Below are 11,630 nucleotides of genomic sequence, written 5' to 3'. Positions count from 1 at the left end.
CAGAAAGTAAAAAATCTCAGAAAATGTCAGTCAAACACTAGCAGTAGCTGTAATCAAAATCTGCAAAATGTGATAAATCAGGCTGCATCTCCAGGTGGCCATGGTTGATCCAAAAAGCGATCTTACTCCGGTAAGTCACTAACTTTTATGCTTTAAAGCAGGGGTTCTTAACCTTTTTCTTTCATTACCCACTTCCGCTACTTAATAAACCTATATTCCCCACATACTTTTAAAACTGACTGAAAAATCAAAATGAATCCTAGTGACCTGTGTGACATATCCCAAAGCACAATGGTATTTAACAAAAAGAACAATTTCAATGAGAAGAATAACATTAAAGAACGTTTACGTAGTTTCAAACAACGTCAATGCGATTTTTGTTCTTGCTTTTCAGCGACGATCGAGCCAATGTCAGGCTCTATTTTTGAGATTGCACAACGCAAATCTGATTCCAGATTTAACATTGTGTTTCGAGCTTTTGTTTTTATGGTGACAACGTTTGAAAATGCTGATTCACACAGGTATGTTGATGAGAAAGCAGTCAGCAATGATAATGGTTTTGCAGCAACTTTTGGGTATGTATTCATCATAATTGCCCAAAATTTATCCAAGGTATTATCTTCAAATGAAGCTTTGGCAGCTGAATCATAAATCAATTCCAAAAACTGTTCTTGTGTGTTTTCTTCATCCTCTTGAACACCTGCAACAGGGAATCGAAATGGATTCTTTGTTAATGCCATTACTGGAGTGTCAGCTTCAAATGATGGAAAATAACGATGAAATTCAGAAATAAGCTTGTCAAAATGTTCAACAACGTCACCTTGAATAACGGAACAAATACCATTCATTTTATGTAAAGTTGGAAATGCCGCAACACTATGACCACTCTGTATTTTCCCTTTCCACAATTCCAGCTTTGCAATAAATGCAGCTATCTTGTCCCGTTGTACAATTATGTTCGAACCCACTCCTTGTAACTTGCGATTTAGTTCATTCAAATGACCGAATATGTCTGCAAGATATGCCAATCTCTTCTGAAATATATTGTCAGTAATAATCGACTTCAATTCTATTTTCTTTTGAATTTCAAGAAATTCAATAACCTCTTGCAGTAAAAGCACAAGGCGATTTAACATGTTTCCCTTGGAAAGCCAGCGAACAGAAGTATGATACAGCAAATTTTGATGTTCTGATTCCATGTCCTTACATAGTTTTCGGAAGAGCCGGGTATTCAATGCACTCGCTTTTATGTAGTTTATGATCTTGATTGAAGAATCCAATGTTTTCTTGAGTGCCTCAGGCATTGTCCTTGAGGCCAATGCCTCTCGATGTATGGTGCAGTGCATTGCAATAATAAACGGATTCTTCCTTTTCACCAGTTCAACAAAACCAGACCGCGCACCCAACATAGCAGGTGCCCCATCTGTGCATACACCACCGAGTTTATCCCAATCCAATTTTTCAGTCTCAAAAAATTCTTCCACCAGTTTGAGCACATCGCTGGCCTTTGTGGTTGTTTCCAATGGCCGACAAAAAAGAAAGTCCTCCTCAATGGCTTGATTGTGAACATACCGGACAAACACCATCAGTTGAGAGAGATTTGCAACGTCAACCGACTCATCGAGCTGAATTGCAAATACAGGTGAAGCTTTGATATTAGCGATGAGTTTAGATTTGATATTGCATGCCATATCATCAATGCGTGACTTAACAGTGTCATTGGACAAGGACACCTGCTTAACCTTGGAAACAGCATTTGAGCCAAGCAAAATATTAGCACACGCTACGAGACACGGCTTTATCAGTGTCTCGCCGAATCCGATGTTATGTGGCTTTTTGGCTTTTGCCACTTGCAAGGAAACTGCATAAGATGCTGTCAGAATTGCCTTTGAAGTGGTTTGAAACTGACCGGTAGCATCCAATCACATTTTCTTTACTTGATTTGCTTTTAGTTCAAAGTAGCTCTGGTTTTTTTCGACTAACTGTGGGTGGACTTTTAATTGGTGTTGTTTCAGTTGATAGGGCTTCATGGAAGCGTTTGAAAAAGTTTTAAGACATATAACACATTGTGGTAACTGCTCATTACCTTTATCCACAAATGTGAATCCATAATTCAGATAATCATCGTCATATTTTCGTTTAACTTTAGTCATAATGATCAACTAAATCTAGACTAGAGAATCTTTCTAGAAATCTAGATAACTCCTAGAAATCTAGAATCTACCAGATAACTGCTAAAAGTTATTTACCATAACGTTGCTAGCTTATATCGAGTACAAGTAACCTAATCCTCACCTAAATCTAACTTCAATTTAACCATAATTAACTAAAATCAGCTTTCAGAAATCAGAAACTTAACTCCTCGCACCTCGTGGCCAATCGTTGAGCGGTGACAGGTGTCTGTGACGTAACAATGCAACGAGGATTGCGCCATCAGTAGAAATCGAGGCAAATCATTACAAATTGTAAAACAATGCACTAGGACTCGGTGTTTGTTAAAAAAAATTACTTTTGTGACTAACTAATCAGATTTACTTCCTTGGATATTCGAGTAAAACTTAAAACAATTTCCCACTTCCAGACCAGAAAGAATTTCCCACTGCATGGATATTCAGTAATTTCCCACTGGTGGGAAATTTCTCACCGGTTAAGAACCACTGGAGTACACATAGAACAACAAACCCAACTTCAAATTACCCACTTGAAATCCTCAAATTCCCCACTAGTGGGTAATTACCCACAGGTTAAGAACCCCTGCTTTAAAGGCAACCCAAAGTTTAGAAAATGTAACGTCATAGACGTCATACATCTTGATGAGTGTCAAACAAAAAGCTTTGAGACAATGAAGTTACTTTATTTCTAATATATTCAAGTTTTGTATAACGAATAGCTGTTTAGACGTCAATCTAGATCAGGGCTTCCCGATTGGAGGTGCTCGCACCCCATTGGGGTGCGAGTAGCTGTTGCTGGGGATGCGAGAATCCACTGAGGAAGAAGAGCTATAGGCTACCGTATACAGAGATGGATTTTGCTTATCGAGGGAGGTGGTGATTATCTCTTAGAACATTGTATGTTGGCCAATACAGCACAATGCACAACAAGAAGAAAATACCTACCTCCTAACCCTAACCCTGATAACGAAAAGGCTGTGGTCTGAACGTCACGTGATGGTGGTGGGATAATGCGATAATATTGTGTTAGGAATTTGCTCATTGTTGGCAATTTCTTATCGTACGCATTGGGAAAGAACGCGTTTTAAGCGAGAACGAAGTTTTTCACGTTGTAGAATGTAGACTGTGGATTGACTTACGAAAAGGAAAGTGTCAGCTACTAGTCAGGCTAAAAACAGAACTGATATTGGCCTGACTAGCAACTGGATTGCTTTTTCTGTCGATGTGAGTGAGCTAAGTTGTGCTGATTGGCCATCCCATTGGCATTACACGCCGGTGGCCCTTGCAATAAAGGAATGTTTTTCACGACTAGTTGACTGACGCTTTTGGAGGTGTTAACGAAGTCAGGAATCTGTCGGTCCAGGCTGTTTGTTGTTGATAATGGGCATTGTTGCTATTGTCTTTACAATTGGCTTGTAGTGCTCGAAACTTTCTGTTGCAGCGTTCAAACTGGGTATCCAACTCTGGCTAAGAAAGCATTGCAAGTTTTGGTTTCATTCGCTACCACTTGTATCGCTGTGTGAATCGGAATTTTCATCTCTACTTTACATGGAGAATAAATACCGAAACGCTCTGGACCCCGAAAATGATCTGCGCATTGAATTGTCCTTGTCCCACAAGGCTCCATGTTTCGAACAGATAATTGTAAAGAAGAGGCAGGAGAAAAGTCAAAGATCTTGATTAACGCCATTGTGTTCTTAGTTTGTGTTATTTCTTAATTTATTCGCTTTTGTATTTTGTGTGATTGCGTTGTTGAAAGCTGCCTTTTTTCTTATTCGTTAGCCATATAAAGGCCGGTGAGCAGCTTTTCTGCGTTGTTTTCGTACGTAGCCTATTTTGAATTTTTTTCTCAGAACCACTCCGCTTCAAAAAAGGGGGTGCGAGATTGGCTTCATCAATCCCATGGGGTGTGGGGTGATAAACGAATCGGGAAGCCCTGATCTAGATCAATGGTTCCCAACCTGGGGTCCATGAGAAAGCATTTGGGGGTCCGTGATTACCTTGATGAATTTTGGAAAAAAAAAACGAAAAGCCATCTTTTTACTTTCATTTCTCTTATTAAATTTGCTTACGTTGAAAAAGTTTCGGCATGGCACTTTGGGTCACGCAAGTTAAACGTATTTTAACGTCCAATAAACGTAGGAACATGTTAACTTTAGTTGCATTATCTCGTCATACTGACGAAACTGCATTTTTTGCAACTTAATAGGTATATAGGCTAATATAATTGTTCGTTCATTTTGTGTTTTAAACTTTATCGTCCTTATATTGCGCATGAAATCTTCGTGGATAGGATAAAGAAACATTAAGAATAAAAAATTATTTAACACCGGTGGAGCATAATTGCAGTTTAACAGAATAAACTTTAACTAATATTAACAGGACTATAACATACCCAGGGGCCGATTAACCATGAGGCACACGAGGCACAGGCCTCAGGCCCCCTGCTTTTGGGGGCCCCCAATTTTTGGTGTTAAATGTACAATGTACATTGTACACAATATTTCTGTTAGGCCTATTTCACTTTTAATGTAGAATTTCATGCTAGCATACACTGAGATGCCCACCGAGGCATAATATTATATGGATGCAACCTATTTCGTCTCCTGAACACTTCGTCCCCCAATTTCGTACCCTGAAAGATCGAGAGAGAAAAATAGAAAAGCCGAAGTCGCTGATTGCAGTTTCCGCAAACATTTTAACACTGTCATTTGCGTAGGTTGTGTTTGTTACCAATGCAACTACAGCTAGAGAATTCCAATGCAATTGCGCCCCACTGTCTTGTTTCTTTCCTGTTACGGTAGGCCACGTCACAATGAGCAAAACTCATTCATAGGGGCCAGTGGCGTAGCCAGAAAATAATTTGGGGGGGGGGGCAAATATTTGATGAATTGAAGAGAACGATAAAGTGTTTGATTTAAGACATCGCCACCTGATGTGCAGTGGCGTATCCTGGTCGGTTAAGCAAGGAGAGCAATAAAGCTGGTGGATTAGAGCGTGCCAAAGGCACGCGTATTCTATGGGGGGTCCGAGGGCATGCTCCCCCGGAAAATTTTTTGCAAAATTACACTCAAATAATGGATTATAACGCTTTCTAGAGACACTTTCAAGGTAATATTTGTATGAAATTTATTAGCAGATAAACAGCTATTAGATAATATGAGAAATTAATGAGAATTTAATATTCGAAAACGCGTTCTGCAACACTGTTTTTTGCACTCTGCAATGCCTGATGCAGATTTATCTGTAGATTTCCATCACGCATTGAAGCGGTGATCTGATAATGAAATTTTCTACGGTTCGAGAAAAAGTTTTCTCTGCCTATAAAACGTTGAATGGTAGTTTAATTGATTAAACAGCTATTAACTTATTAAAGGTAGCTGTTACACACGAACGGGCAAAAACTGCGACTAAAGATAGAGAACACAAAAAACTCAGCTACCCGAAAACCCAACAGAGTAAGCAATTCTGAAATTTTTTCCACAGATTAGTTAAAAGAAGCGTAAATTGCGTAAAGTTTGCGCGATTTACAGTTTTCAAAATTTATTGGTGTCTTTCTGTGTGTCTAAAACAAGTCCTGGGGGGTGTTAATAGCTAGATGCAGTGGCGTACGCAGGGGGGGGCATTGGGCCATGCCCCCCCCCCCCCTTAAAAATGGCTTAGTAGTTAACGACGTAAATTAAGGCATTTAATATGTTTTGCATTGCTTTGTCAAAGCAATCACTGTAACAATGTTGTTTTTTAGACTAAGCCAATACGAAATACATGGCCCAATCCACCTACCCCACCCCAGGTATGCCAATGTAGAATAGTGTTCTGTAAGCCTATTATAGTGATTAGTGAGAGAGAAATGGATAAAGTCTAAACTAAAACCATACTGGGATATCATGAAGACGTCTGGAATATCAATGGCCAGTGGCGTAGCCAAGGGGGGGGGGGGGGGGGGGGGGGTTACACCAACCACACTTTGGCACGCGTGTGACGTCACGATATTGAGAATGATGCTTTCAGTCTCTTTATGCTTGGGAATGATGCTTTCAGTCTAAAAAAAACTTGCCTAATTTTAAACAAAACTGCATTAAAAGAGCGAGTTTTGCCAATACCAAACATCTCAGCCAGGAATTAACAACAAGAAAACATAGAGACTTAGCTTTATTTCCGAAAAATGCCGAAGAAAACATGATCTTATCCTTTTGCTATGCCACCTGACAGCACCATTTTACAGAAATATTCATACCCACATTTTTGTTGAAAATGCTCTCAGAATGCACCAAATTCAAAGTAATTTTTCAAAATTTTCTGGGGGAGGCCCCCCAGACCCCCCGCCGCTGGGTGTCGTCTTAAGCGAAAACGCCGTCGGGCTTTGCCCGCCGGTCGTCAAAGCCCCCCCCTTTCAAAATTCCTGGCTACGCTACTCTCAATGGCCCCCTCTTGAGAAAATCCTGCGTACGCCACTGGCCAGATGTCTTGGAAAACGATAAAAATTTATTATACAAATTATATTATATTTTCAACAAAGGGTTCAACTTCGGAATCCTAACTTTAATAATTTGGGGAGCCATGGCCCCTTTCGCCCCCCTGGCTACGCCTATGATAGGAGCTGTCATGCAATACGGCACACGATTTACGTTTTTATTTAAACAACGCATTTTTGAATAGCAAAAGCAGGAAAACATGGTTAGAGCAATCCAAACAACAATAATAAAACTGTAGTCTAGCATTGAGAGGAGGAAAGTGAAGTTCGGTTAATTTTGAAATGTTTGCGGCAAGTCTGACCAGCAACTTTGTGAAATGTTTGCGAAAACTCCTATCAGCGACTTGTAGGTGCTGATCGTTAACAATAAAAAAAGCTCAAAGAGTAAGGCTATCAGTCCACATTAGCAAATTGCACTGCAATCAACTCTTATAATTAGAGTTAATAATTAATTTAAGTAGATCTAGGCTAGCCTAGGGGTAATAATAGGCTATAACTGCAGTCTAGCATTGAGAGGTGAAATGTTTGCGACAACTCCGACCAGCGACTTCCGCTGTTTGAAATGTTTGCGGAAACTCCGATCAGCGACTTCGGCTTTGTTCTATTTTTTCTCGGTCTTTTCAGGGTAGGCCTACGATAAGTGTTCAGGGTACGAAATAGGTTGCACCGGTGCACCCATATTATATCATTATTAATGCTTGCATGGTCTTAGGCACATTTGCTACATGGAAAGTTACTTGGTATGTTAGGCTTCGGTTGATCACTGCTGCTCTGCATCGAAAGCGATTGCCAATAGGGGCCCCTAAACTTAGCTGTGCCTCGGGCCCCCGTGAGCCTTAATCAGGCCCTGAACATACCAAGCTGTTGAAAACTCGACAAGGAAAGCAAAATGTGGCATCCTTAGTTTCTGAACAGCCTACTCCAGCCCGAGATAGCCATCAAACCACTGGTTACTTAGGCTACTGTATTACTTTAGTAGACTTCGTTGAGTTAAATCTACATTATAGCCTTGAAACATTGAATGACCCACTGCTGTATGCACTGCCACCACTCAAGAACCAAGCAAGAACCAATCTGCTGAACAGCAGGTGTAGCAGTCCAAGAGTTACTGCAGGCCAAAAGTTACAAGGGTTGCCAAATATTTCATTTAAATTTTATTTAATTTTGTTTTGAAAAATAATTAAATTTTTAACCTTTCAAAAGGTCAGATTAATAATTATAAGTATTTTGTAATGTTAACTGAAAAGCTTGCATTAGTTTGAGAGCAATGAATTCATATAGTTAAAACAATTTTCGCTTTTCTATCGATTGCGAAAACGCCGGGCACCTCTGGTAACTTTTGGACTGACAGGAACTTCCAGACTGCAACGCCGCAGAAGCAGTCCAAAAGTTACTGCTATTGTAAATGGGTGTGCTTTTTCGAAATTCGTTTAGGAAAACTAGTAAATGGACTGAAAATTTTTAAACTTCACTTGGTGAGTAGATTAAAACCCTCTGCAAGTATGCGAAAGATGAATCACAAGGATAAATTTTCTCACCACGAAATCATTATTCTTGACTTTAAGTTTCGTGCCACGTGTTTTCGATGGGAGTCCAACAGAAATTCATTGGAATCTCAAAGTGTTCAACACTTTCGTAAAAGTTAAAGCCTTCCCCGCGTGTGAGACTGTGATAGCCTACTCACTGAAGGTTGGTGGCGTTTTGACTACCGGCTGGCCTACATGTAGCCTAAGTTACTTTATATTTCTTCAAAACGGTAGTTATGAAAAACCAAACCAAAAGTAGGCTCAGTGCTTCATTCACTAGAAAACTTTGGTTTTAACTTTCATGAAATACATAAAATATAGGCCTAGTCAAAGACTATGTTCGTCAACTACAACTCAAGACCAGCGGCTAACAAGTCAGCCTTCAAATGCAAACTTTGCACGATATATTGAGGCCTGTAGCTTATTAAATGCCACCGTTTCACGTATAGCGACGATTTAAACTTTGAAATGTTCGGAGCGATGATCAATTAAAAAATTGTTTCAACAGCGCCATAGCCTACAACGAGTCAATAAAACACTCATAACCCTACATTGTGAATCGTAGGTTGCATCATAGCACAATCAGGATGACAGCAAAAGACTATAGGCTAAGTCGTCATCTAGTCAATCACCTCCCAATGCAAATTTATTTGCCAACGCACGCAAGGCACGGACACAACTTCAAATGGTATAATACAAACAAATCAGATTAAAATGATAGCCTACGTAAATTGTTAGGTTACAAATTAACATTTCATGCCAATACAGCAACAATTTCTGGTACAAAATTCATCTTTTAACTTTCATCTTATTTTCGCTTCATTCTCAATTACGTTTCTGCTATAAACCATGTTGTTAAGATGCAATGGTGGATAAGTCTTCAAGTTCAACATGTTTTCAATGTTAAAATCATTTATACAAATCTGCTGCAAGCGCCAAATCTGACAACCCTGTTTTAGTAACTTCTGGACTGGCAGTAACTTCCAGACTGCGTATACGCGGTCCAGAAGTTACGGTAACTTTCAGACCGCAGTAACTCCTGGACCGTTACACCGGCAGTGACGATCGGTGAGGGAAAGCAAGGAAAGCAGTGCTTACCTTAGCAAAAACTATGCAAAATATAATGACTGAATTCTAGGTTTAACTTATTATTTTTATCACGTCTATTTTAACTTGAAAATTACTGTATTCGTGACTAGAATTACTCGTAACGCTTGTGAGTAGTCTAAGTCCTCACCAAACCGCATGTCTTGCCTATAAATGCCAATTGACGCAAAGGCTTCTGTCAGAAACAATCACTGAGGCTCCAGGTAAGCAACTATCAAACTTGCTTTCCCAGATTCAAAAATGTCAAAAAACGCCTTCGTTTTAACCAATCCTCAGCCGTTTTGCAAAACGTCACCAGCTGCTTAGCCAATCACATGTGTTATATGGTTATGGTAGGTTAGTTGTGCTTTCCCAGTGACGTCAATGCGTACATTCGCTAGAGCGACTAGACTAACTCGTCAGAATGGTATCTCGTCACGGTACACGCACAGCATCATATTGCCAAAAAGCTTGTTGCTGTTTTTTGATGTCTCCTCGCCATGTACTTTAGCCTACTGTACTAGCTTTCATAGTCATGCCTTTGCCCTTTTTACAGCGTTGATATAACGTTACTTCGCCAATGAACGTTCAGGTGCGGATGCAATATTTAGTTTGTTAAGCTTCTATACGCAGGAGGCAAACTTATCCAGCTTTTTGTACAAATTGCTTGCGGTTGTAATGTTTAGGCCTAAGTGTTAGTTTTTGTAGTGTAGGCTTAACTGAATATCTGAGAATGAACATTCATGACAAATCAAACATTTAGACAACTATTATTCCATGTCTAACACAGGATTTTGGTCCTGCAACATTAAAATTAAGATTGTTCATGACTTCTAAACATTCAATGGATGTATGATCACGACATAGGCGAAGCACAATTTGACAGATTTTTATTTTTGATTTGTTTTGGAAATGCTCTCAGAGCGCACCAAATTGGAAGTGTTTTTCAACAATTTCTGGGGGAGGCCCCCCAGACCCCCCGCTGGAAGTGTTGCCTTCGGCAACACGCCTTTGGGCTTCGCCCGACGGTTACGCCCTTCGTGCCTACTACCTTGCTGCAGCATATTTCCAAGTTGCTTTCCCAACGGTTTAAGGCACCGAACGTCACTGTTAACACCGGTAGCAATTGTTACATGACAGGCAGCAGGCGAAGTACGTGAAAAGAATCACAAAATCGTAATAGGCAGCGAGAAGAGCAAGTTTAAAATAAAAGAGAAAGCTTTTACCCCCCCCTCCCCCCCCCCCCCCCTTGCAAGTTGAGTTGACTTCAGGTTGGGATCTAAATATTAAAAAAAAAAATATGAATACGGTATGTATTAATATAAAAAAAAATTAAACAGATGATGCCCAAAACATTGGGGGACAGCTGCCCCGCCTGCCCCCCCTCTGCCGGCGCCACTGGCAATAGGAGAAGAGCGACCCCTACCTCGTACGACTATAATGTAAAAGGTAACGTCGTTACGTCGGTTAGATTTAAACAGCAATTCTACTCGTTTTGTTTCGTGCTTTCAGCCGAAGGTAAAAGTAATCGAATTGTTCTACTTGCATTGATCACAACAAACGAAATGAACGTCATATCTTATCTTTAAAAACAAAGAATTGTGGCTTCGCATATCCTTGCCAACTATAGCTTTTTGGTCTCTCGTTTTGGTAAATCACATTCCTTTTTTCCTTTAGGCTACTCACTTCTCTTTCTTAAATCACAGGAGATGTGCGAACTGCGAAGCTCTACCGTTTGATTGTTTTGACCTGGGCTGACAGTGGCACTGGCAGAACGTCTGTTGTTCCGGATATTTAGAACTTGATCATGACTATAATTGATTAGCCTATAATTAACTGTAAAAAAGCAGTTTAGGGCACTTTTAATTAGGCCATAGTACGTGTAATTGTTAACACGTCTTTCGGCTGTCGTTATAAACCTGCTATGTGAAAGAGGAACTGAAGAAATAAGCATTAGCATACGCCAGCACTTTTAGTTTTAGCAAAATATCCCAAGTCAAACATGAAGGTCTTGCACCACTATTGTATCATATCCGTGAGCATTTTTGCATATTTCAACTCAAGCCTAATGAATATTTTTAGAACAAACAATGCCAATGACAGATAAAAGCAAGAGATCAAAACTCTACAACAACAATGATGCAGCCTATGCCTATTGATCAAATTGTTATGTACTACTACCATACAATACATTATAGAAATTAGCACATTTGTTCATATAGAAAACTAAACTGAATAAAGTCTCTGTTATTAATGTTAACAGAGAAAGAAAATTTTGCTTGTCAGTTGGGTGCAACCTATTTTGTCCCCTGAACACTTTGTCCCCCGATTTTGTCTCCTAAAAAGATCTAGAAAAAAATACAGCAGATTCAA

The 11,630-nt window shown here is 39.7% G+C and overlaps 1 protein-coding gene across 1 annotated transcript; it reads right to left on the bottom strand.

The window, feature by feature from the left end:
* Positions 1–365: 365 nt before the first annotated feature.
* On the bottom strand, positions 366–2,153 carry LOC145780294 (protein FAM200C-like). The gene is made up of 2 exons (XM_082591997.1): positions 2,087–2,153; positions 366–1,861 (listed from the first exon to the last, which is right to left on the bottom strand). The coding sequence occupies exons 1-2, from the start codon at positions 2,151–2,153 to the stop codon at positions 366–368; spliced, it is 1,563 nt and encodes a 520-aa protein (XP_082448123.1).
* Between the last annotated feature and the right edge of the window lie 9,477 nt (positions 2,154–11,630).

Source organism: Aplidium turbinatum, chromosome 11, assembly GCF_918807975.1.
Source record: "Aplidium turbinatum chromosome 11, kaAplTurb1.1, whole genome shotgun sequence".
Classification (NCBI taxonomy): Eukaryota; Metazoa; Chordata; class Ascidiacea; order Aplousobranchia; family Polyclinidae; genus Aplidium; species Aplidium turbinatum.
Note: the sequence above shows the minus strand (reverse complement) of the source record. Positions and strands in the feature narration are given on the sequence as shown.